General features: G+C 41.2%; 1 protein-coding gene across 3 annotated transcripts; it reads right to left on the bottom strand.

The window, feature by feature from the left end:
- Positions 1–133: 133 nt before the first annotated feature.
- On the bottom strand, positions 134–24439 carry LOC124980439 (schlafen family member 5-like). Of its 3 annotated transcripts, XM_047545991.1 has the most exons (7): positions 24309–24439; positions 20725–20853; positions 9145–9612; positions 8456–9039; positions 7184–7309; positions 1407–2127; positions 134–1216 (listed from the first exon to the last, which is right to left on the bottom strand). In XM_047545991.1, the coding sequence occupies exons 2-7, from the start codon at positions 20727–20729 to the stop codon at positions 406–408; spliced, it is 2715 nt and encodes a 904-aa protein (XP_047401947.1). In that variant the 5' UTR covers positions 20730–20853; positions 24309–24439; the 3' UTR covers positions 134–405. The 3 variants fall into 3 exon arrangements, with proteins under 3 accessions (XP_047401947.1, XP_047401948.1, XP_047401949.1); XM_047545992.1 differs by lacking the exon at positions 20725–20853 and having other exon boundaries at positions 24309–24430; XM_047545993.1 differs by lacking the exons at positions 20725–20853; positions 24309–24439 and adding an exon at positions 14707–14845.
- Between the last annotated feature and the right edge of the window lie 3077 nt (positions 24440–27516).

The following is a 27516-nucleotide window of genomic DNA, read 5'->3' as shown; positions in this document are numbered from 1 at the left end:
TTCTGCACATGATTGTGCTAAAAATAATCCCCGACTCTGTCTGGGACATACGGATTAGAGGTCTTCCCATGATGGCTTCTTCTCTCACCGAGAACTTCCCGAACATGAATATCCAACCCCTCCCTCCACACACACAAATGCACAATCTCTGGGTCTCAGGGTCCTCTCTCTGATATCCCGTATTTCTGTCTGAAATTCCTTGTACCTGTATTTGTTTACTGTCTGCCCCAAGGAAGAATTTTATGGGTCTTATTTGCCACACTACCCCCAGCCTCCAATACCTACAAGGACACATGCCTGAATGAGCAAGAGCTTCTTAAATGTCTGATGCTTCCATGCTCAGATCAAGTAGTTTCACGGTCAACTAGACGTGAGATCTACTAACTGAAGACTGACATCTTCCTGTCAGTTAAAAACCCTTAGAACATACAAATGCTTCCTCGCCCTGGAAGCCAGACAGAACAGAAGATTGTTGAAAATGGCTGGCTCAGTAGCCTGTGGAATGATCCCAAACACGATGTTTCTTTCGAGGCCTGAAAATCGATGGACGCTGTCCAACACAAAGTCATCACTCAGAACACCCAATGCATCCCTGATCTGGACGAATGGATCCACTTCCCCGTTGAGCTGAGACATCTTTCTCTTCCTCATTGCCATTAGAAATTTATCTTTATTTTTTTCTACTTCGGTTGCTTTGGCGAAAAGCAGAGCAACATCCCTGGGAAAGTAACCATTCCTCCAGAGAAGCTGGCACTTCTCTGCCACGTAGACCACTGTCTCCTCCAAGCCCAAGTACTCAACAGTTTCTACATTGCCTGGAACACCCTGAGCCCAGGTAGGTTCGTGGAGCATCACCAGGGACTCAGCGGGGACATTAGGTGGAGGATTTTCTCTGACCTCGTGCATCACTGCTTGTAGGTATTGGGCTATTTCATCTGCATGGCGGACCACGCTGGTGAGCTCTGCTCTTGGAAACTGGTCTGAGAGAGCAGGGAGGCCACTGCAACTCAAGTGGTTGGTCTGAAAGTAGTCTAGAAAAATCCAGAGAATTCCTGGACCACCCTCTCTTCTCTGAGTGATGGTTTTGACCTTCCTATACCAGTCCCCATCTTCGGTGCGGAAATTCTGAGCTTCATCCACGATGATGTGTTGAATCTCTTCAAAGTCATGTTTCATGAAGGTTTTCCGGGTCACTGCCTTGCACATGTTTTTATTGCTGAAAGTGTGAGAAAAAAAAATAAAAAAAAAAAAAAACACCGTTAGATTTCTTCAATCAAACAAAGGAAGCCAACTCTATTCTTAGATTCTCATGGACTTGGTAAATGCAATAGAAACCTTACCACATAAACTTAAAGTCCCACCAAAGTGACCCAAGAAAAGAATGTGAATATAGTCAGACTGAGCACCTCACAAATTTCTTCAGGGGGTGGTTCTCACAGATGTAGAGAATGTCACCTGGTTGACAATCAAACACATTCCTGATCTTCTGCATGATCTTCAGAGCCACGATGGTCTTCCCTGACCCAGGTAAGCCGTGAACAAACAGCTCTCTGGTCTTGTGAAGGTTCTTTGAAAGCAACTCATACTGTTGATCCGTGAGCAGGTTCCAAATCTCAGAGCCCAGCTCTTCACTTAAAAAGGATTTGAAGCCAAGCAGGACGATCACAAGGGACTGTAACAGAGATTCTACGTACTGGATGGTGGTAACATTGTAGGATTCAGGGTAAAATTGTGCTTCTGAATTCTGATGGCTCACTGACGTTCCAGCAGGATTCAGCAGGAAGAACAAGGGAACGATGCCCACTCTGCCAGTGTAGCCCCCTGTGTCCACCAGCCTCTGCTTCAAGGAATGGGCAAGCTTCACAGAATAGCCCCTGCACCACACATCCCACCTCCTGAAGACGGTGTAAAGGATGGGGGTGTTGTTCTGGGAAATCAGAAGGGCATCACAGACGACATTCTGATTCGCTTTCAGACCCAAATCCACAGCCCAGCTTTGAGAAAAAATCAAGATCCCTTGAGAGACAGGGCGCATTTCTCTATTGATTAGGTCTCTGAGTCCTTTATGTTGTGAGAAGAGTTCCTTGTAGATGCTTTCTGGAGTATACACCAGTCTGTCTGATAACACTGGACAAGGAAAGAACTTGAGTAAGTTAGAGAATCCCCAGACAAGGAATAATCACCAATGTGTGTACTAGATCCAGTTGACACTTGGGCCCCGCCACGTGTCAATACTAGCTTATACACAGGGGACAAAAAAAATGATGTTGTTTCAATAGAGACTACAATATTTATGACCCAAAGTCATAAAAGCTACTGGAAAAGAGTCCATAAAATATTGTGTGAGGATCAAGGACAGGGAGAGTTCAGGAAGGGACACAATATGAAAGTCTTCATGAAGAGGATGACAGTTGAACAGACTCTCAAAGGGTGACTTGGAGTCAGCCAGCTGAAGGGTGGAGAGTGGTGAGATGGTCAAAATGGGGTGCATGAACAAAGCACAGGCCAAAGAAACAGCAAGGCCCACCGAAGTTCCCCTAAGGGGTTTGTGAGGGCCAAAGAGGGGGAGGCAACGTGGGCAGGAAGGCCTTTGAGTGCCATCTTAACACCTGGCACAGGCCGGGTACTGTGTGGTTTCAATGAAGGACTTTCCACAAAGCAGAACTAGGCAAGAAGAAGAGACCTGTGGTTGCCTGAGGTTGGGTTTGGGGAGAGTGTGACCACAAGGGGGGAAGCATGGAAGAGCTTTATTTTGGGCGGAATGGAGCTGTTTTGTATCTGAGTGTGGTGGTGGTTACAAAAACCTACACGTATTTTAAAACTTATAGAACTTTACAACAAACCATCTACTTCATGTATATAAACTTTTAAAAAATAACTTCTGAACAAGAAAGTCTACAGGGTGGGAGAAAATCTTTTCCACATGCACCTCAGATAAAGCATTACTCTCTAGGACATATAAAGAACAACAACAAAAAGAAAAAAACACCAAAAAATGAATAACCCAGTCAATAAATGGGCTAAGGAACTGAACAGACACTTCACAGAAGATGTACAATTGATCAACAAACGTATGAAAATATGTTCAACATCTCTAGCAATTAGAGAAATGTGAGTCAAAACTATCCTGAGATTTCATCTGACTCCAATCAGAATGGCAATTTTCAAGAATACAAGCACCAATAAATATTGGCGAGGATGTGGTGGAAAAAGGCACACTCAGACATTGCTGGTGGGAATGCAAATTGGTGTAGCCATCCTGGAAAGCAGTATGGAGATTCCTCAGAAAACCTGGAATGGAACCACCATTTGACCCAGTTATCCAACTCCTCGGTTTTCATCCAAAGGACTTAAAAATCAACATATTACAGTGATGCAGTCACATCAATGTTTATAACAGTTCAATTTACTATAGCTCAAACATGAAACCAACATGGGTACCCTTCATCAAATGAATAGATAAAGAAAATGTGGTATATATATATATATATGCACGATGGAATATTACTCAGCTTTAAAGAAGAATGAAATTCTGGCATTTGCTGGTAAATGGATGGAGTTAGAGACCACCATGCTAAGTGTAATAAGCCAAACCAAAAAAACCAAAGGCCAAATGTTTTCTCTGATGTGCGGGTGCTAATTCACAATAAGGGGGGCGGGGATAGGGAAGAATAGAGTTACTTTGCATTAGGTAGAGAGGAGTGAAAGGAGGGGAAGGGATATGGAGGAAGGAATGATAGTAGAGTGAAATTATTATCGCATGTACATATATGACTGCATGACAGATGTGATCCTACAATATGTATAATCAGAAACATGAGAGATTATACTCCATTTATGTATGATCTATCAAAATGTATTAATCCATTCTAATTTCATGTACAACTAATTAGAACAAACAAAAATTTTAAAAGGTTTTGGGATATACATGTATTTATGGGTGTGTTTAAAAAATGTTATTACATATATAATTGGTAATTCTTAAAATTTGGGGTGGGGGTAACAGCCCTAATTTGAAATCTAACCAACATTATGAATCTTCTTTTTTTTTCTTCCAAGAAAAAAAATCATTGCACATAAAATTTGAACTTCACATTTAAGGGAGAAAGAAGAGTCAAGGATGAGTCCAGATTTCTGCGGTTGGTGGTAGGAGGAGGACTTCCCTACCCATCATTTGGAACAAATGCTATAAAAATCATATGTCATATATAATAATATGCACACTATACAGAAGAATTAGAGGATTGTCAGAATGAGAGAGATATTTTGTTACTGCTTAGTTGCGGATACCCACAGTACATCAAGCTGTCCAGAAAGCAAATGAAAACACCAGTAAAGTTTGTCTGGGCCCAGAGAAATGCTGTAGTTGTTTTCTGTAAAAGTGGATTAGCAGGGCCCTGGGGCACATGCCTATAGTCCCAGCTACTCTGGAGGCTGAGGCAGGAAGATGGCTTGGGCCCAGCAGTTCAAGGTGAGCCTGGGTAACATATTGAGAACTTGCCTCAGAAAACAAACAAACAAAAAACAAAAACAATCCAATTAAACTAAAGATATTGCTTACTACTGATGGGATTTAACATTGTTTTAGAATAATTAATCAATGTACAAAAGCAAGTACAAAAAATGCATAAATATAGGAAGGTTAATTGAAAAATATCTTTGCTTTCTGCATTTATCAGACTATTGAGTAAAATGTTTAGAAGTGGCATAGCAGCGACCTTATTTTTATCACAGAGTAACAGGCAGGAGTTCATCAGAGAAAATGAGATAAGTAACTTAAATGCATGCTACAGGCACCATATGGTCTGTCTCTGGAGAATGGAATAAGTCTTACAGAATCTGGGGTTTTTAAGGCTTTGAGTCTCCTTATTGTTGTCTGAGTTTCATAATGTATACTTTAAAACTCAGAACATATCCTACACGTAAATAATTAACAATCAGAAATTAGTATTAAAAAATCCTAGTCTAAACTGGGTACGGTTGTGCATGCCGTAATCCCAGTGCCTCAGGAGGCTGAGGCAGAAGCATCATGAGTTCAAAGCCAGCCTCAGCCACTTAGCCAGGCCCTGTGTGTAAATAAACTATCAAAAAGGCCTGGGGATGTGGCTCAGTCCATAAGAGCCCCTGGGTGCAATCCCTGATACCAAAAAAAAAAAAAAAAAAAAAAAAAAAGAATCCTAGTCTAGGAATAAAATTTAATATGTACTAACAATGTGCATACAACTTTGAAAACAATTGAGGGATATAATACATTTCATTCATTATAAATGTACTTCAATATCTCTGAAGTCAGGATACAACATATTGTTTAATGGCCAATGTTTTCTTTCTCAGTGTTAAGTTTAAAAAATACTGCAATGTTGTTTTAAATTTAATAGAACATGGAAAAGAAGATGAATTAATGATGAGATATTTCATGCTCAACTATGAGAAATTTTACTGTTGTGTAAACAACAATGCTTTCCAAATCAATGAACTGATTTCATATAATGACCATCAAAATAGTCTTATATTATCTTTTTCTCTTTGTGGTAGAACAAAATGATTCTGATCTTCTTCTAAAAGAGAAATACCCTGATGTGATAGTATGTTGCTGAAAGCTTAGTTGGAGCTACCTTTTGGAGTTCAATTTGGCAATGTAAGTCTAAATTCATAAGCACTTGTTACCACTCGGAATCTCTCCTACATTTGAGTTATCTTCAGAAAAGTGTATACTGCAGAGAGTGCTGTTTAAAACAGAAGAAAGGCCAGGAGTGCTGGCACTTGCCTGAAATCCCAGAGACTCAGGAGGCTGAGACAATCGAGTGAGACCTTCAGCAACTAAGTGAGTCCCTGATATTGATCCTCTGCACCACATAAAAATAAATAAAGTAAAGGTATTGTGTCTATCTAAAACTAAAAAAAAAAAAAAAAAAAATTTAAATAGGGATGGGTTTATTCAAATGGTTTCATTATATACTTATTCATTATACCTTTGCTTTTTTCTTTCTGTGTGCATAATATACTCATAATCAAAACAGCTAAAATTAAGAAATTTGGGGGAGTACTGAGATGCTTTGTATCTGAGCTACACTTTCAGTCCTTTTTTTTATTTTGAGACAAGGTCTCACTAAGTTGATGAGGCTGGCCTCAACCTTGTGATCCTCTGCCTCAGCCTTCTGAGTTGCTGGGTATAATTACGAAAAGCTATGTTGAAGAATACTATGAAATATTATCAAAGAAAGAATCAGGTAAATCAGTGAGTAAGGTCATGAGAAGATGAACATACACACTACTTGGACGCAACCTGGGCCTGCGGGAGTTGACGTTCATCCATCCTCACTGATAAGTAACACTCTGCTATGTGAATATGCTGCAATATATTTATCCATTGTTGTGAGCCCAGACATTCTGGTTGTATCCTGTTTAAAGCAATTATAAATAGTGAATTCAGGAGGAATCGTGGGCAGATGTACAAGTATACACATCCTCTGATGCACATGTATGCATTTTTCTCTAGAAAACTAGAGAAATTGTTGAATGGTAGAATTTTGCCTATAACTGAATATACCCGGAAGTGCTCAACTCATTTCCCAAAGAGATTAGACCAACATAAACTTCCAGCAGTGATGAACAAAAGATTGTTTCCTTACAAAATCTCCAATATGTGATTTTTTAAATTAAACAATGTAAATGGTATCTACTTGTGGTTTTAATTTGCATTTTAGTCTTTATCAATGGATTGAGCATCTTTGTAAGTTTATTACACATTTGTATCTCCTTTTCTGAGATATGAATCTTTATATTTCCCATTTTTCTGCTGGACTGTTTTTTTTCTTTTAAAATTTTGTATATTTTCTCTCTATATTCTCGATACCAATCCTTTGCCTGTTACACAGATTACAAATGTCTTCCTCAAGGTTTTAGTTATATCTTTCACTTTCTTTAAGGTATCTTTTGAGGAACAGATGTTCTTAATTTAATATAATGAAATTCATTGATCTTTTTGTTTAATATATTTCAATATGGTTTAGGAAATTATCCACATATAGTTTCTACTGAAAGTTTTGAAGGTTTGTGACATTTAAGTCCTTAAACCTCCAGGAGTTGTCTTTGTATGTAATATAACATTGGAGTCAAAAAACATTGTCCTATATGAAGGAACACTCAACATGTTCCCAAGAAACCAGAGACGACAAATTACCTGGAAAGTAACGTTTCTGCAGTTCTTTCAGACGTTCCAAATTCTTATGCGTGTACACAGTCCTGCTGTGGGGTATGGAGGGTGACAAACTCAACTCAAGGCGCATCTCAGGCAACCTGGAAAGATCTTAGGATACAAGCACCATGAGTTTGATATGCAAAAGGAAAGAATCCAACATACTGCTGAACTGAGTCATAACCCCAGTGTATCCCAGGTCCATTCAGAAAAGACTTCTGAAGGTTTTGGCGGGGGAAACATAGTAGGGAGCAATAGTTTGTAAGTTTTAATTTTGTTATATTTAAAGCATCTGTATATTTTTAGAAGGCTATTTCTAAAGACATAATTAGAAGATATGAAGGTCAATGGATATAGACTTCTAAGCAGATTCTGAAATGAACTTTATTTTTTCTGGACTTCTGAAGAAGTTAGCACTGATTTTCTTTTTTCTAATTTCATCTCAGCTTTTCTTTCCCAAGGTAGATGCATCAACACAACCCTACTCTTAAGCTGAGCAGTTATGGAGAGTAGCACATGTTGAGGCACAAAAAGAAGAAATATGCAAGGCAAGAGAAAGCCATGGTCTGCTCAGGTTCAAAAATTGAAGTGGCATATACTGTAAAGTGTGAAGACATCTAGAAGAAAGGAGTTTGAATGTTTTTACTACAAAGTAACGATAAATGTTTGAGGATGTAGACATGCTTACCTGGATTGGAACATTACACAATGTACACATATATGTAAACATCACTTGATACCCCATAAACTTATGCACGATATTTATCTATGAATAAAAAGCGAGATAAAATATAATGGAAGTAAGACCACCAGAAAGGGAGTATATTTACCAGACAAGAATGAGAAGTCAGAAGAAAGTGGAAGCTACTTAAAAAGGAAACATCTATACATGTGAAAAAGGAATTTCCTGAATAACTAAATACAAGTTCATAATTAAGAAGAAAAGGAAGAGAGTTTAATATGAACATTACAAAGATTGTGAAAATAGAAATAACTAATACTAATTAATCCAAGTCCCAACCAATCTCTAGTGGGGCTACCAGCCTGGGACATCTGTCCAATGCAGCATGTTCAAGATGGGCAGAGGGAGAGAAGAACAATGACCTACGAGCTGCCTCCATAGGAATCAATGTCAGGCAGCTGCAATTCAGGGGGAAATCTACCTTCTCAGCTTCTGAAGAACACCACGCTGCCCTTTCCTCTCTGCCCCACTCCCCTGCAGCAACCTGAGGATCACTTTCAGACTTGCTCCCTCACCTGGGTTGACTTGCATCATCCACTCTACCCATTCCTTTGTGGTCAGCTGTTTCACAGTGTTGTCTTTCACCTGCCAGGAACTAGGGCCTTTGGCAAACACCACACAGCAGAATCGCTCCACCTTGACAGCACAGACATATCCACGGAGGGCCCCCTTATCATGGACTTCAAGGAACCTGATGGCATATTGCGTTGTATGCCTCTGTGTGCAGAAATGATGGACAGGTAACTTCCTAATGCAGCCTTCCACAGAATTCTTGAAGATGGAGAGATTTATTTTCTCTTTTTCACATCCAATGACTTGATGGGTCTCATCATGCACACCCAAAAATACATAGCCTCCTTCAGCATTGGCAAATGCAGAAACACATATGGGGAGTCTCTCCTTAACACACTGGGACAGATCAGCTGGGAACATTTGAAATTCGACATGCATGGACTCTGTCAAGTTGAGTTTTTCCAGGTACTGCAGCTGCACTCTATCAAACAAAGCAGCAGCCGAGTCCTCTATGTTGTCTTCAGAGTGTACACCAACCTGAGATTCCTGTGGACTTAACAAATTGGAATCAAAAATAGTCACGAGATGGGGCTGGGGAGATAGCTCAGTCAGTAGAGTGCTTGCCTTGCAAGCACAAGGCCCTGGGTTCGATTCCCCAGCACCCAAAAAAAAAAAAAAAATAGTCACGAGAGGCTGAGTTTTCTCTTTGAGGAATACCAGTGCTTCCTGAGGATCCATGACATCAGTAGATGTTTCGTATCTGTAGCACAAATTAAAGCACAAGGTGGCAACTCGTACATCTGAAACTTCTGTGTTCCATGATTTCACAAATATTAAAAAGAGGTTTCCCTGTTGCATCTCATCTAAATAGCTTTGAAAAATCGGTGGCAGGTCCAACCCCACTCCATCATCCTCGTGATTGTAGTCTTCATTCTCAATCTTAGCCTTGATCACTCCCCCTCCGGAATTCAGCAGAGCACATACTGCTTGCAAGATGTCTTCATTCTGTTTTTTCCGTAGTAGAGGGTTCATTTCCATTCTTTGCCTAGTCCCAAGGATGACTTTTCCTGCATCTATAACAAACTCAGCAAAGTTTGTTTCCAAATCAATCTGGAGACTCATCTTCTCAGCCCTTGAATGACAACCCTGAAATGTTCTCCTAAAAGATAGACCCATTAGAACAGGACAAGGACAGAAAAAGCAGGAAAATCAGTGGGGTAAGTCTACCCTGCTGAGGTTGGTCATGTCACTTATTCCCACATAGCTTGAGGCCACATTCACTCATGAATGAAGGATGGAGGGCAGATGGAGGAGCTAAGTCTGCTGGTTGCCATTGCCACCACAGAAATGCTGTGAGTAATGATTTTTGCCAATTTCTCTGAGTGGCAGGGGCTCTCTGTCCGGTTACCTGAGAAAAATAGAACAATTTACAACAAGGCTAATGGATTGCAGTTACGATGTAACTAGAAAGCTCCCCTGGTCAGAAGTATCTCTGGGGTGAGAGGCTACAGAACGGGAGAAAATCTTGGCAGTGACTCCTCCAATAGGGGATTCATCTCCAGCATATAGCAAGAACTCGGAAAACCTAACACCATAAAAACAAATAACCCAGTCAATGAATAGACAAAGGGACTAAATGGAAACTTCTCAAAAGAAGAAACACAAATGGCCAACAAAAATGTGAAAAAGTGTTTAACATCTCTAGCATGTGGGGAAATGCAAATCAAAACCACACTAAGATTTCAATTCCCTCTAGTCTGAATGGCAATTATCAAAAATACAAACAATACTAAATGCTGGCGAGTATGTGGGGGAAAAGTGCACTTGTACATTGTTAGTGGGATTGCAGACCAGTAAAACTACTCTGGAAAGCAGTATGGAGATTCCTCAAAAAACTAGAAATGAGCCACCATATGATCCAGCTATCACGCACCTTGGTAATTTTCCAAAAGAACTAAAACCAGCGTAGTATAGCAATACAGCTACCTGAATGTTTATAGCAGCACCATTCACTAGTGCTAAATTATGGAATCAACCCAGATGCCCATCAGTAAATGAATGGATTAAGAAACTGTGGTATACATAGCCAATGGAGTTCTACTCAGACATAAAGATGAATGAAATTATGGCATTTGCTGGTAAGCAGATGGAAATGGATACCATCATGCTAAGCAAAATAAATAGACCCAGAAGTCAAAGGTCAAATATTTCCTCTCATATGTGGAAGCGAGAGTAAAATAAAGGAAAAGAGGGAAGGATAGGATAATATAAAGATAGAGGGAGTATCAGTTGTATTGAAGGAGATCCAGAGGAAGAGCAGAGGGACAGAAAGGGGGAGACAATGCAGAACGAATTCTTCAAAAATCATGTTATGTGCATATATGAATATACCACAATTTCACCTTTATGTGTAAGTAACAAGAATCAATCAAAAATAAATAAATAAATAGATGAGCAAGAGGAAGTCTAGTAAAGTTGAGAAAGGAGAACAGGAGTGAGTGGGAGGGAGGAAGGAGGAAAAAGTGGGAGGATCATGCCTCAAACTAGGCATGTATGATTCTGTTGGGATGAACCCAACTACTATGTAAACTGCAAGATCTAATTTTAAAAAAGTATCTCTGGAGTGTGCTGAGGGGTATCCTTTTTCTTGGTTCTTTGTCTTTCTCTTCTTATTGAGACTTGGGCAATTTTTTAAATCCAACTTGGGGAAGGATCAAATTTGATCAAATTGGGAATTTATCATTGTTCCTATGAGGTAGAGTCTCTCTCTCTTTTTCTCTTTTTCACTATCTCTTTCTCTGTCTCTGTTTCTGTTTCTGTCAGCAGGCACCATTGAAAGGCAGTTTCAACTAGAAGAGGTATAGGCAAGACCAGAACAGGACCTCAGCACCAAAATGCACCTTGGTCCGTATTTAGCTTGCTCTGTAGTATGTCTGTAAACCAACAAGCACTGATACAAGCAAAATAAAAAGAGTACATGACCAGAGTGGAAGAAGAGGATCTGAGATCCAGTAGATAGTAACTTAGGGGTACACAATGCAAACATTGAACAAATGAGCTCAGTTTGATGTTAGGGTGTTGCCAAGAAAAACCAGGTGTCCACACTGACAACTGCCACAGGGATGGCGAATCCTTGAAGATTTTATCTGAGTCCCAATTCCAGCCTTGGCTTTATAGGATCATAAGTATCTTTTTAGAACCCCAAAGCTAATGGATCTAAGGAAAGATGATTTACTACCCCAAATTCAAAACAGACTGTAGTATGTGAGACATGCAGGTACTTGGTTTCTGCTGGGGAGAGATGCAGCATCGGCAGCCGGAGCCTCTATTTCAACCTGATACGCTGCCCTCTTCCTGGAGGTAGCAGACCCCTGAAGCCAGAGTTCAGAAGGGTGCTTGATATGCATGGAATCAGATCAAAAGGGGCATCTCCTGACTTGACTGGCTTCAATATCCAATAACTTCATGCAGCTGTGCTACGAACTAATCACTAAAGAGAAGTAGTACAACATAGTAGTAAATCGCGTGAGCTGTGGAGGGAGAAACCTGCGTTTACACTCCTCTCCCAGCATTTGCTTTGTGTGTCTGGGAAAATTAACTTCCTGGCCTATTATATGTTCTGAAATAGAGGTTTAAAAAAAATAGACGTTGTTACTGCATGTACACGTATGACTGCATGACCCATGTGATCCTACGATACGTATAATCAGAAAAATGAAAGATTATATTCCATTTATGTATGATCTCTCAAAATGTGTATGTACATTCTACTGTCATGTACAACTAATTAAAACAAAAAAAAATTTGTAAGAGGAAACTAAACCGATACTTTTTGTGGCATTAAAACAGAAAACAAAATAGCCTATATCCTGGAGATGTGAACAAGAATGCAGTGATCATTGCTATTTAGAAATAAACCATAGTACATTTGAACTAGGTTTGGAAAACTGCATGACCCTGCACTGTTATTACAGGCACCGTTTTGAATGAGCGCTAAGAACACAATGTTGAAAAAGTATGCAATCACAGACTACATGTAGCATGCTTCTGTTTATATGAAGTTCAAAAATATGCAAAATTAATGTAACTTAGGGTACCTACATAGATAGTATATTATAAAGAAAAGTAAGGGAATAATAGGCATAAACATTCAAAATAGTGGTCATCACTAGTGAAAGAGAAAGGCTGAAATTAAGGAGGGACAGAGAAATAGAGAAAGAACATACAGGAAGCTTCTTAGGTTCTAGAAACCTATTTCTTAATCCAGATGGGCACATGGGTGTTCCATGTAATATATTTTTAACTATGCAAGTACAATTACATTCTTCCCCCTCTCTCTTTAATCATGCTGAGGATTGAACCCAGGTGTGCTCTACCATTGAGCTATATCCTCAACCTCCCCTTTTTTGAAATAGGACCAGGCTTAAATGCCCAGGGTGGCCTTGAACTTTCAATCCTCCTGCCTCAATCTTCCAAGTAGCTGGGATTACATGCACACACAATTGTTTTCTGAAAGCACATTCAGTGTTCCCTATATTGCTTTTATTTTAATATTTTTCCCAGCAGTGATATATACTCAATATAAAAAGAAATTTGCCAGACACAGTGGCACATGCCTGTAATCCCAGCTACTCAGGGGGTTGAGGCAGGAGGATTGCCAAATTTGAGGCCAGCCTTGGCAACTTAGCAAGATTCTGACTCAAAATAAAAAGGGCTGAACATGTAGCTCAGTGAGAGATCACTTCTGGGTTCAAAACCCAGTGCTACACATACACACACACACACACACACACAGAAAAGAAAAAGGAAAAAGAAGAAATTTTGAATCTCGAAATAAAAATTGAAAGCTGGAATTAAAGAAAAATGACACACATTGTGTTACCATGTTAAGATTAACCTTTTCTGATGAATTTTCATCTGGACTTTTCTTTAAAAGAGAAAAGTTGTTGGTTTGCAGAGCTATAAATAAATTAGAATTATTTTTCTTGCTATTGCTATTTTTCCTATTAGATTAGGTGACTTCATTTTAAGAACCCCAAGAAAGATATCTGTGCTTCCCTCTCTCCTCACAAACCATCGAAAAATGATACTCATTAAGAAACATCCAGCGATGTAAAGACCAATAGACAGGCAGAAGAATTGCCGAGTGCAGTGCAAATCTGACCAGGGTGGTGGAGAACTCCAAAACACAATGCCTGCAACTTAGAGATGCTGGCTGAATTTGGAAGAAAATCAGGGGTTGTTTGGAACAATGAGGGCACAGTCTGAGTGGCTTTAGACGTTTCCTATAGCCTAACCGACCTGAAAACAAGGAACCTCAGCAGAGGGCACACTGACTGAGAGCATGCATCTTTACAACCACAGAGCAGGGCTAAAGAGCCGGTGTGAGGGATACGCAGTACTGCCAGGCTTGGACCAGCCTGTGGCAGCTGAGAAAAAAGGCACAGTTAAAGCCACTCACACCTAATCATGAAACCCTCTATCATAAGAGGTAGCACTGTAAGCTGAGATTTTGGATCTCAGTCTCTCTGGACACTGTCTTGACTCTGCTCCCACATTTCCTCTCTCAAAAACCTGGATGCAGTGAAACTGGATTCAACCCAGAAGAAAAACAAACACAATTTCCCAGATGTTTGTGAAGGTCCATTCCAGAATGACAGGCCTAGAGGATCAGCAGTCAAAACTGGAGTAACTGGGCAGCAGCTTCAATGGATAGCACCAGAGACTACAGTTGACAGGATACTGAATGGATTAAACTGAGGAAGTGGAGAGTTTGGAGATGAATTAGCAATCTAGACTTAGGAAAATATGCAAACACAAATATAAGACAAGTCTAAAGTTAAAATCAAAGTCATCAAGGAGACAACATAGCCATAAGGTATTATATAGTGTAGCTGTCAACAAAATGACAGTCATAATAATATAAACTCTGAATACTGTTCCAATGAGAAATGATGATGCAATTGTATTGATAGGAAGTGGGGAAAGAAAACGGAGGAATCAAAGTGTTGGACAGCTATATCCTTTTTTTCCAGAAATAGGTAATCTCTGCCACATCAGAATATTCATCTCCTTCTAAAATTCAGTGTTGAAAATTTAGTGTTAGCCCCCAGGGTGATGGTATTAGGAGGTGGGTATTTTTGGAGGTGATTAGGTCATGAGAGCAGGGACCTTATAAAAGAGATCTAAGGGATAGTAATTTGGATCAGGAAAATTTTAAAACCTTTGGACTTCTGGGCTCAGTGGCACATACCTGTAATCCCAGTTACTTGGGAGGTTGAGGCCAGAGAATCACAAGTTTGAGGACAGCCTGGGCAATATAGCAAGATCCATCTCAAAATAAAAAGAAAAAAAAGGACTGTGGATGCAGCTTCTGGTCAAGTATCCCTTAGTTCAATCTGTAGTACCGAAAATAAAAGAAGAAAGAAAGAGAGAGAAGGAGGCAGGGAGGGAGGGAGGGAGAGAAAGAGAGAGAGAGAGAGAGAGAGAGAGAGAGAGAGAGAGAGAGAGAGAGAGAGAGAGAGAGAGAGAGAAAGGAAAGAAAGGAGGAAGGAAGAAAGGGAGAGAAAAGAGAGGGAAAGAGAGAAGAAGGATGGAAGGACAGATGAAAGAAAGAAATAAAGAAAGAAGGAAGGAAAGGAAAGGAAGGGAAGGGAAAGGAAGGGAAAGGAAGGGAAAGGAAAGGGAAAGGAAAAGAAAGGAAAGGAAAGGGGGAAGGGGAAGGGGAAAGGGAAAGGGAAAGGGAAGAAAGAAAGAAAATCAGGAAAAGGGGAAGGGAAGGAAAGGAAAGGCAGGAAGGAAGGAAAGAAGGGAGAGAGAAAGACAACCTTGATGTCATTCTGGACCCCTCTGACACAAATAGACAACAAAATTTAAAGAGGTCAAAGACACTTCACAGAACAAATATATGAAAAAATGTTCAATATCTCTAACAACTACAAGTCAAAACTATCCTGAGATTCCATCTCACTCATTGTTAGAATGACAATGATCAGGAATACAAGCAACAGTAAATGTTGGTGAGATGTGGGGAAAAAGGTTCAACATATATTGCTGGTGGGACTGCAAATCGGTGCAACCACTGGAAAGCAGTATGGAGATTCCTCGGAAAACTTAGAATGGAACCATCATTTGACACAGTTATCCCACTCCTAGGTTCATACCCAAAGGACTTAAAATCTGCATACTACAGTGACACAGTCACATCAATACTGATAGCAGCTCAATTCACAATAGATAAACTATGAAACCAACCTGGATGCACTTCAACAGATGAATGGATACAGAAAATGTGGTACATATACATGATGCAACATTACTCAGTTTAAAGAAGAAGGAAATTATGGCATTTGCCAGTAAATGGATGGAACTGGAGAATATTATGCTAAGCAAAATAAACCAATTCCAAAGAACCAAAGGCCAAATATTTCCTCTGATTTGCAGAGCTAATTCACAATAAGGGCAGGGGAAGAATAGAGGTATTTTGAACTAGACTGAAGGGAGAGAAGGGAGGGAGGGATCATGGAGGTAGGAAGGATAGTAGAATGAATTGGACATTACTACCCTATGTGCATATATGATTACATGACCTGTGTAACTCTCCATCATGTACAAGCAGATGAATGAGAAGTTATACTCCATTTATGTACGATGTGTCAAAATGCATTTCACCATCGTGTATAACTTATTAGAACAAATAAAAATATATAAATAAAAAATAAGTTTGAACATTATAAAAAAAAATAGGTCAAAGGGAGCTTGTTCACCCCTTCTGCCATATGAGGAAACAGTGAAAATGTGCCATCTTTGAACCAAAGAGGACCCTTAACAGATACCTTCATCTTAGACCTCCCAACCTCCAGCATTGTGAGAAATAAACTTTTGTCTTTTTATAAACCACCCAGTTTATGGTGTCTTGTGATAGGAGCCCAAAAGGACTCAGATGATATTCAAAACTGGGGGTGGGGAGGAGGAGGTAAAGAGAATATAAGCACATTGTTTAGAAATAAAGAAACAAATGCCAAAAGAAGAAGGGAAGGAGGCAAGAGTTTGGTTAGAGAGAAGAAGGCCACCGTGAGGGCAGGGGCCACTCCTTCTTGCTGTCTTAAGGAACTGTGACTTTCCCAACTACATTTGCGAAGCCTCCACTCCCAGTCAAAAAAGAGTATCAGAGATGATTACTCTCCTGTCTCGAATGACTAAAATATTGCTGATGAAATAGTGGCCAGAAATCTTCCAAGTTTGATGAACACAATGAAAAATCAAGATCAAGATCTCAGATGTTCCAGGAGAGAACTGGGGAGTGAAGTCGACCCAACTGTGCTATGTGCATATATGAACCATCACAATGATTCCACTTTAGATACAATTATAGTGTACCAATTAAAAATAAATAAATAGATAGAAGGAGGTCCAACAGAGTGTAGAAAGGACATCAGAGGGAGGGAGGAGGGGAGGAAATGGGGAAGTGCTGGGCGTGTGGAGAGGAAGGAAATTGTGTTATATGCATTTAGGCATATGTCAAAATGAAACTCACTGTTAAGTATAACTATAACCTATTAATAAAAACAAAAATCCTAAGATGCTCCACAAACTCCAAGTACTAAAAAGATAAAGAACACTATACCAAGACACATCGTAATTCAATTGCTCACAACAGGTGATAAAGAGAAAATCTTAAAAGCATCAAGAGGAAAAAGACACATTACATATGGAGGAACAAAAGTTGACATTAGTTTGTTGTTGTTTTTTTTTTATTTAGGGAGTGATTGTGTTGGATCATATTGGGTTTTGTTCAAAAAGAAGGCAAGAAAGAAGATAGGGAATCAACATTTTAAACCACTAAAAGTAAAAAAAAAAAAAAAAAAAGAAAGAAAGAAAAAAAGAAAAAAACAAACCCTGTCAACCTAAGAGTTCTACACCCATGTACAAATATGTAACAACAAATACCATCAGTATGTACCTCAATCATGCACCAGTAAAAAAGGACCATGGAGAGAGGAGAGTTCTATGCCCATCAAAAATATCTTTCAAAAATGAATGTGACCCAATAGCAAAGAAACAAACAACTCAGCTTCTTAAGAGACCAAAGTACTTGAACACATATTTCTCTGAAGAAGATACACAAATAGACAGTAAGCACATGAAATGTTACTCAACTAAGCATCAGGGAAATGCAAAACAGAAACCATAGTCACATACCACTTTATATCCACTTGGATGGGCATAATTTGTTTTTAAATCTGAAAGTAACAAGTGAGGATGTAGAGAAATTAGAACCCTCATACACTGATGGTTGTAGTGTAAAAATGTGCAGTCTCTTTGGAAAACAGATTGGAGGTTCTTTGAAATGTCAAGCAGAATTACTATATGACCCAGCAATTCCACCCGTGAATATGTAACCAACAAAGCTGAAATGGTACTCAGACAAGTCCTTGAGACTCAACAAGTTCATAGTAGCTTTCTTCATGACAGCCAAAAGGTGGAAACGACTCAGATGTCTACCCACAGATGCACACATGAACAGACTGTGCTATATCCATGTAATAGAGTACTAGTCAACTGTAGAAAGAAATGAAGTGCTGATACACGATTTAATGTGGATGATCCTGGAAAATAATACGCTGAGCAAAAGAAACCAGTCACAGAAGGTCACACTGATTCCATTGATATGAAATGCCCAGAATGGACAGTCATTAAAACCAAAGGGGGGTTGGAAGGTCTCCGGGAGCCAAGGAAATGTGGGAATGTGAAGGAATGGCTTAGTGGGGAGTCACAGGAGAGTGATGAAAATGTTTTGAAGCTTGATAAAAGTGGTGCTTGCACAACCTTGTGGGTGCTCAGTGCCACTGAATTAATCACTCTAAAATGACTAATTTTATGTTATGTAAATTTCAACTTCATTTTAAAAATCAATTTACAATGAAGGTGAAATTTTTAAAACTTTCTTAGATGTCAAAAAACTGAAAGAATTCATTATCAGAGAACTGTTAATATAAGAAATGTTAAAGAAAGTGTTTCAGTCAAGAGGAAAATGATACCAGTTAGAAGTGGAAGATTTATAGTGGGGAAAAGGAAGTATGCTCTGATCTGAGGTTGTGGTTATGGGTGAGCCAGAAGTGGGCTTGCTAGAAGCAGGACATCTTCTGTGACTGGTCTGGAGAGCATTTTGACTTTCTCTGGTTGGTCCTAAGTTGGAAGTGGGGGCAGGGACTAGGGAAGCCATTAGTTATTGACCAAGTCCTGATCATTTGGGGCCAATCATTGCAGAGGTTATGGGTCAGAGTTCTCTTTTTATACATGGTCTGGCCATTGTCCATGGGTATAATCAGTCTCTCAGTCCCTCTCCACTTCCCTTGGTCATTTTCTTGCTTGCAAGATGATAACCAACTCATGGGCAACTGGAAATCCAGATGTTCACTCCTCAAGGATTGTTTGGTCATCTCCACAGCAAACTCTCTTGCAAGATCTTGATCTTTGGTATCATGATCATTTGATGAGAGGGGCTATGCAGAAGAATTTAAAACTTTGGAAAGAATCCAGTGGACCAGCATCAAGAGTACTTTAACAGTGCTTCTAAGATGCCCTGCAACTAGGAATCCCTAGAGTCCAACCCAGACCAAAAGAACAAATCCCAAAAGCCATGAGGATCAATCTCACACAACCAAGATTCCCGTCCTGTGAGCTGATTACATAGCCTGCTTCACCTTGCTTGTTTCAATGCTTCAAGTTCATCAGGAAGTGCTAGTAATGACACAGATGCTGCCATGGCTAACCAAGAAGAACTCTAGATTAATGCCACTGTCCATCACTACTGTGCCAATGATTGCTCTCACTGCTTGTGCTAATTTGTATTCCATAGGGAAGAGATAGCACCATTAATGACTTCTGTCAGAGCTAAGGATTAAGTTTCTCACATACATTCTATTTGTATGACTCCCACTGATGAGATTCCTCTTCTGATTATTTATATAAACAAGGAGTCAGTAATTCCCCCTAGGCAGTGTCCCCAGATAATCAAGGGTGGTCTTCTTCTGGATCTCACACTAGAGTTGAAATGTCCCACAGTGGTGATTTATAGAACAGGGGTTTCTTTATGTAAGTATGAACAGTTCTCACAATACTTTTCCTAAAGCACAGGGAATGTTAGTCCAAGGTTTAAATTTTGCAATTGATTTCATTCCTGGCTCAAGAGAAGGATAGAGCTTTAGAGACAACTGATATTTTGAAGTTTCAGGAGAGTTGTAGGTTAAAGGTCAAGAGTCCAGACAAGTGAAAGAGAAGGGAGGTGTCAACTGAGGAGAGATGAGAGGGATAAGATGGAGGCAGGGAGGCAACTGGAGGACGGCGGGGAGGGGCAGATTTACTAGAGAAATGAGCCTTATTTGTTGTTGCTTAAGTGTGTGCGAATGCTTCCTGTCTTTGGGAAAAGAATCTTGTAGTGAAGCAATTTTTGATTCAGAGTTTCATTTGAGGGCCTCCATATCAACCCCAAACTGCTGCCCAGTTGGCCTTACAAAATCTTACTTAACCTTTTACTTTTCTAAGGTGCTTCTCAAATGAGCAATTTTATTCAAATGCTCCCCCAAGTGGTCATTAAAGGACCAAACCACCCTTGAAGTTAAGCTATTACCAAGGTGCATGAAGTAGTAGTGGACATATAAGAGCAGTTTTTCCTAGTTGAGCAGAGGATCTAGACTTTGAACACCTTACAAGAGCCGATAGCATCAGAGAGAATGTAATGCTTATGAGCTTTGTGTCTCATGTTATTGACCTCACGGTTGGCCATCTGAATCCAGACCTGACAATCTGTGACCCCAGCTGGCTGGATCAAAGCCAAGGCCTCAGGACAAAAACTGAAGATAGGAGGAGAACTTTAATCTGGTTTTATAAATGACCCACTGCCAAATTTGTCCTAATGGACAGTTGAGGGAGAATTGCAAACTCACTGGTCTGCAAGGCCATCTTGAACATCCTTCTAGGGTCTATGCCTGTGTTCTGTCTTGTGATTCTTCTTATGACAAGCGCTTTATTTTTATTTTGCAGGCCTGGGTGTGGAACCCAGGGCCTTGCACATGCTAGGCAAGTGCTCTGTGGTTGAGCCATATCCCCATCCCATGACAAACGCTTCTAAATAGAGCATCACAAAAAGGCCAATTGCTCCGTGGATGCCAGGCAAATGGGAATCAGGAACAAAATCTGAGTGCCAATCTGAGGATAAACAGCCAAGTCAACACAAGGAGAGAAAAGTCCAGAACTCGTGCTGACTTACCACATCAGTGCAGACTCAACAAGCCACTTGTAGCAAGATACAAGAGACCTGTGTAGGTACCATACCTGGTGGAAGCCTGGGATTGACAACAAGGAGTGTAGATGATGTCTTGGTGGAACTCCAGAAAAACTGTGGACATTAATGAAAACCATCCAAATGAAAAAAGGTAAGAACGTTTATTCAGGGTTTACTATAGGAAGGGAATGAGTCACCATTGTTTGGATATGGCAGAGGGTTGATGACAGGGAGGGCAGTGGGAAGTCTTCTTAGGGACCAAAAAGAAAGCTCGGTGTGGTCTGATTTGAGGTGTCATTAAGGAGCAAGCTGAGGCAAGGGAACTAGAGATGGAGCATCCTCTGTGATTAGGTTGAGAAATGTATTTGGCTTCCTTGATTGACCCTGAGTTGGAAGGGAGGGCAGAAATTAGGGAAACTGTCAGTTATTGGCCAAGTCCTGACACTTTTGACCAACAGCTCCAGCAGTTATGGTTTAGCCTCCTGGGTTGGTGGCTGCAGAGGTGGTAGGTCAGAGTTCTGTCTGGATGTATATTCAGTCCCTCAACTAAAACACTTCTAGAGGAAAGTACACCCTTGGGTGAGGCAAACATTTCTTAGAGATGACACTAAATGCATAGAAGAAAAAAAGAAACGTTGAACTTTAAGAACTTCTTTTTCATCCAGGTACAGAGGGCACACCTGCAATCCTAGCTACTTGGGAGACTGAGGCAGGGGGAGCACAAGTTCAAAGTCAGCCCGGGCAACTTTGCAAAACCCAGTATCAAAATTAAAACAGAACGAAACAAAACAAAACAAAAAACAAAGGCTGTCATTGTTGGTCAGTGGTAGAGTACTTCACTAGCATGAGTGAAGCCCTGGGTTCAATACCCAAAACCAGAAAAAAATTTTTTTTCTTTAAAAGACTCTGTTAAAATAATGAAAACAAGCCCCTGATTGGAGAAAAAGAACTTGTCATCTAAATTATATAGAGAACACTCAAAAAGTAAAATAAGAAAACATGCTATCTCTCCCTCTTAGATTGTCCCCATTCTCTCTTGAATATTCATCTACTTTCCTAAATATATCTGTCTATGCCTTTAACTGGGACATGTGAAATTCTCTTTCCCGCTAGTCCTGAGTTAAGTTCCTCTTTCTCTCTGGGAGCTACTTGGATCCTTCTTGAGAGACATCTCTTGTCTTGGGAGAGAACAATTCAGGACCACTCAGATTGAAAAACAGGTCAAAGCTCCTGTAGTGAGGCAGAAGCATGCAGGGTAACTAATCAGGAATGTTTTCAGAGGAAATCATTCAAAGATAGGGGGCAGGAAATTCACAGGAAGTCACTTGTCAAACTCCACCAAAAATAAACACAGGGAGTGGGGAGTGCTGAAAGAGTGTTCTTACAGGAACTAACATGAAAACCCTTCCTCTAGGGGGAGCTATTAAATATTGCAGACTGCCTCCTTCCAGAATAAGCATTTGACTCCTGTGTTCCAGTTCCTTGAAGGGGTATGCACACACATCTGATGATGGGCAGCCAGACACATTTCATGTAGCCTGGGGTCCCTGGAGACCATGGGATGAACTAAACAGGGGGATTTGAAATGGACTACCTCTAAAATTAAGAGCAACTTTGTGATAACTTGTTTCTCTAAGGGATTCGAAACAGCCCTTTTTGAAATTAAAGCTTCACATTGTTTTGACTTCTGAACTTTCTCATGCTGAGAATAAAATCTTCCTCCTGCTGGGGACAGATGCCAAGGAAGTTGAGACTGACAGGTTCTCTGCTGACTGAATCTGGACATGTATATTTATGCCTTTTTTTCACTTTGCCCTGTCTTATAAAAAGCTGTCCTCACCTTGAGTTCTCTGAGGATAATGATTTGGGACAAAAAGTCTCTATCTTTCTACAAAGTTGGCTTTGAATAACCCTATTTTCTTGCCCCCCACAAGTAATAATAAAGCAAACAATGCAATTTAAAAAAGAATAAAAGATTGGAACATACACTTCACTAAGGAAGATATATGAACAGCAAATACCAAGGCCCCTCCATTTCTAGTTTCTGGATTCAACAAACTTCAAGTTGAAAATATTTGAGGAAGAGTTTTATCTGTATTAAATATGTTCAGACCTTTTCCTTGGCATTATTCTTTTGATAATGATCCTCCTGCTCTATCCCTGGCACATTTTAAACTTATATTTCTCAGAACTGCCAAGTCCCCTCTCAGTGGAAACCCTGTGTGTGGCCTGGAACAGGCTGTCCTGACCTCCAGAGAAAGTGATCCCAACACGAGGTGTTCTATTTTCCTTTACCACACAAAAAAGCAGGAATTACTGTGCTTTGTGGAATTACCCAGGTAGATTCCCAGTCCCCCAACAATCTACCCCTTTAAGACACCAGGTCTCAAGAGTCTATCCTTCTGTTCTGTGAACGTGTCCATTAGTCTACCAAAGGGATACTCATTATGAATGGTTGCTTACTTAATGTCCTGTTACCATGGCAATAATACTGAAATTAATTTCTATTTTCTGATAGGTATAAACACCTGTAGATTTTCATAATCAGGCCAGGAATGGATCATGACATTTCCCTCTTCTTTGATTTAGAAGGAATTAGTAAAACTTAGGATGACTCGTCTTATTTAAATAGAAGAGTCCCCAGTCTTGTGAATACACCGGAATGAATACTCTGACTTGAGGGTGCTGTCACACTAAGTTGCTCACCTGATAGCTGGCAGCAAGAATTCTTACCTCTACCCGTGACAGACAGATGAGAGATCAGTTTCTTTTTCCCCACCAAGACTTCCCAGCTTTGCCCCCTTCTGGTAGGGCGAAGTACAGGAAGCTTTGGCCCCGCCCCATCTCCTCCTAGAGGCATGGCTCTGGACAGCCACACTCAGCCTCCACCCCACCCCAACCCCTTGCGCAGGAAAACTCCGACGAGCTACTGCCCCGACGAGCCCTGCGTTCAAGCAACCCCTAACTCCCTACTGTACTAGTCTGGAAGAATTCTCTTCTGGCTCTTAAGACAGTCAGGTGCAAAAGGGAAATAAAAGGACTCTCCACTGCCAACCTCTGCAGAGCTCTAGCAGCTACTTTATAGAGGACCCAGGGCTTCGTGGGCTACCCTGGGACCTGCCCATCCCGGCTGATGCTGTTACTGTGCTCCAAGACAGGGGCTTATGGGCAAGGCTGGGGAACACAGCCTCTTGTCATAGACTGAACACTACCTTATTCGTCCCTCAGGCCACAACCTCTCTTGACTTCATCCGCAGGGTCCTCGGTACAAGATTTGGTTGTTTCAAGTCCTTGGTGCTCCTGAACTGTGGGAAAACTTACCAGGCATGCTTTAGGAAGCCTTAGCCTGTGCTGCTCACGCCTCTCCCACATTCCCAGCCTCCCAGCTCCCTCGTCCTCCACAGCCCGCTGTCCCTGAAAGGTGGCACTAAGTGGGTAACAAATTAAATTCCCCGAGCAGAAAAGAGTTCTGTGGGTAGCGCCCAGACCTGCGGAGCCGCAGTCACCGCGCCCTGCCTTCACCACAGCCCAGCTGGGCAACGCGTACAGACCTGGCGCCTTGTAAGTACCTGTGTAAGGGATCGCGGAGGATTCACCACCAGTGTTTCTCCTCTGCAGCGCGACTCTGTCCCAGAGTTAGCGACACAACCCCCCAAGTCTAGAGCAGAGACCTTGACCCTGCAGACTCAGGTGCTTATATCTGCCCAGTTTGATGATATGGTGTTTGGTGATGTGTTACAGGGCGGGGCATCGTGCAAGAGGCAGACAGAAGGACACCCCAGCAGCTCCGTTTACTGAGACTGGGAAACCCACTCCTGCAAAGACGATCTGATATTGGATGACTATGGGTGAATGGGGTGGATTGCAAGGAGGGAGAGAGTGGGTTGCCTTTTCTTCTTTTTCTTTAGATTTGCAGTTCTTATCCCCACACAGAGAAGGAAACCTAGGTGTCACCCCACGACCTCCAGCCCTCCCTGGACCCCCTCTAGCCCTTCCCCGGGGGCCCTAGGCTTAAGTGCCCTCCACAGGCCTTTCCCCTCACCACCTCCAAGTACCCCCAATTCCTGCAAGAATTGCCACTCCAGTGGCTTCAGCTCCCAGCCAAATGAGTTAACAACAGAGCAGGTAGTTGGAGGCACTGGACAGATCAGAAAGCAAAAAATAGAGCCTTCTCTTTCACACCAGCTTCCCAGATAACCAGAGAAGGTTGATTCTGCCTCCTTTCTTTTGCAGGTTCTTTATAATTTGCAAAAGGACAATGCCTGCTACTAAGGACTCCAACTGAGGCCTGCCTGGGTGCAAGTGTGACCGCTTGGGTCAACACCAGCATGCTAGGTCAATGGCATTTGGTGACCAGAAAGAGAAACTGTCATTTGAATGGGTCGCCCAGTACAGACTTGAAAACACAATCTTGTGCAGAACTCAGTTCAATTTGTTCCTCTTGCATCTATTTCCAAACATGTACTGGTGAAGCAGACCAGAGACCCCTCCAACACCAGAAGATGTTTACCATAATTAAGCAGAAACCCCCACCATATTTTTGGCATTTAAGTACCTCTTCTTATCAGAGAGCTTTTTACACAGGAAATCAGCTATCAGCAAAAATCTGCAGGTTAGTGGTTTCCTCTTTTTGTAAATGCTAGGTTTGCAGGAAAAACAAAAACAAAAAACCAAACGTGTGAAACTTCTGTCTAGAGGATGGCAGGAAAAGCACTTGTCATGTGAACCTCCTGGCCCCCACCCCCACCCCCACTGGATATAAAGTTCAAAGAATTTCTATACTCATGGTCCAGGGGAGAATTTTTAGGTGAGAGCCCCTCTGGTCCCTGCAGTCAATAAACTTGCTTCCTGAAAATTCCTCAGCTCTTCAGTCTCTTCGGTCCTACTTCATTGGGTACTCCTGAAGGATCTGGCTACCCCAAGCCTGACTTGCAGGTGAATATGGCTAACGCTACTGCCAGGTGGTGGCTCATGCTGGGAACCAAGGATCCAAAGTGGGAACTGCTACAGCTCAGGGGGCCAAGGCAACTTGGAGTGGGCTACCTGGGAGCTGATTCGAGCAGAGCTTGCGAAGATTTAAGTAGCACTTGGTGACTTCCGGAGCATTCAGTCCAGTTCTGACTCCAAGTTTTCCTCTTCTTGCCCTCCCTCGCCCTTCTTAAAATTCTGGTTAGTAGATGATTCTTCATCTTATCTCTCCAACTCCAGTGCCCAGAGTTCCTAGGATCCCTGGAGCCATCCCCAGGGATACTCTTTCCCCCTATACCCCTTAGAGTTCCAGTGGACCTGGTTGAGGAAAAGGTGGTCTATGGAACCTGGCCCAGAAAGACCCTCCAAAGGATCAGGCTCAACCAGATCTTGTGGGGCTAAAGAGAATGTGAAGCTTTGAACTCATCGAAAGGGAGTTGTGTTTAAAAGGCTCTTTGTAGGACCCTTCAGGTCTCTGGTGAGGATACCTGGCTGCTCAAGCACATGCAAATTCCTGCCCAAAGCAGTGCAGCCCTGCTTCTTTCCCTGGTAGTCACTTCCATACATCTGGTGGAGTCAAGAGTTCTGGCCAGTTACTAGAAACTCAGGGCAGAGGGGAGTGATACATTTGAAAATTGAACCCCAACCTTCTATAATCATCCCAGGGGACTGGGGTTCAACTTTTAAATGCATTATCAAATAGCCAAGGTGTACAGAAAGTACAAAAACAATAAATTAATCGCCTATGTGTCATGAGTAGTTTATAAATTGTTGCTCTGAACTATGGGAAACCTTGCATGATATGTGTTCCTTCTGGAACCGTGCAGAGCACCGAGGGAACGCCCATTTGCAAGATGACTCCTGTTGATAGGGGAAATTTTGTGCTTGTACTGAAATTTACTAGTTCAAAAAGCCATGATTTTAAATCCAAGCTGCCCAGAGATGGGCATACATAACCTGGTAAGGCCCAACCATGTTGTTTCGCCCCTTTTTGTCTGTTTATCGCTGCAGTTTTTTTTTTTTTTTTTTTTTTTTTGCAGTGCTGGGGATTGAACCCAGAGCCTAGCACTCTACCAACTAAGCTATCTCCCCAGACTTGTCTGTTTATCTCTAGAAGTTCTTCACATTGAAACCCTTTGATGTTCCTACCTATAAAATAAACACACTGGCTTTCTTTCCTTTGTTAGATCCAGTTTCTACCAGAACTGGTCACCTACCAGCCACTGCCTTTTCATCTATTTTTGTGTCTTTGGTATTATTTCTTATTTCTCTGGACTTTTAACTTCTCAGCCGGTTCACAGCCTGTGTTCAGAGGACTGTTGGGTGCTGTGCGGCTTGTAGACCCATGTATTCCCTATTCAGTTAAAACAAGAAAATCTTAACAATACATCTGTGTACACCCAGCTGGTCTCATAGCCTCATCTCTCCTGTCCTCTGTTCACCATAATCATTACAGTATTCTGAATTTGAAGTTTCTATTCTCAAGCAGTCTATGTGCTTTTATTATATGTGTACCTGTTCCTTATCAATACACAACTTCATTTCACACATTTATATGCATTTAAACCATATGTTAATGGTACCATGTATGTACTCTGTAGAATGTGATCCTGTGCTTTAACATTTTGCTTTTTAGATTTATCCATGTATCTGGATCCTTCGTTGTCACTGCTGTATGAGCTAGGTCCTTCCTGCTCATCATCCCCTCTGATTCCCAAAGTGTCCAGGTCTCCCCAGTTGCTCTGCAAATGTCCTCAGCAGCCACCAACTTCCAGGTCATAAGCTGGACAATACATCTGTTTCCTTCCC

This window comes from Sciurus carolinensis, chromosome 3 (genome assembly GCF_902686445.1).
Source record: "Sciurus carolinensis chromosome 3, mSciCar1.2, whole genome shotgun sequence".
In the NCBI taxonomy this organism is placed as follows: Eukaryota; Metazoa; Chordata; class Mammalia; order Rodentia; family Sciuridae; genus Sciurus; species Sciurus carolinensis.
The sequence above is the reverse complement of the archived record's forward strand: the minus strand, read 5'-3'. Positions and strand labels throughout refer to the sequence as shown.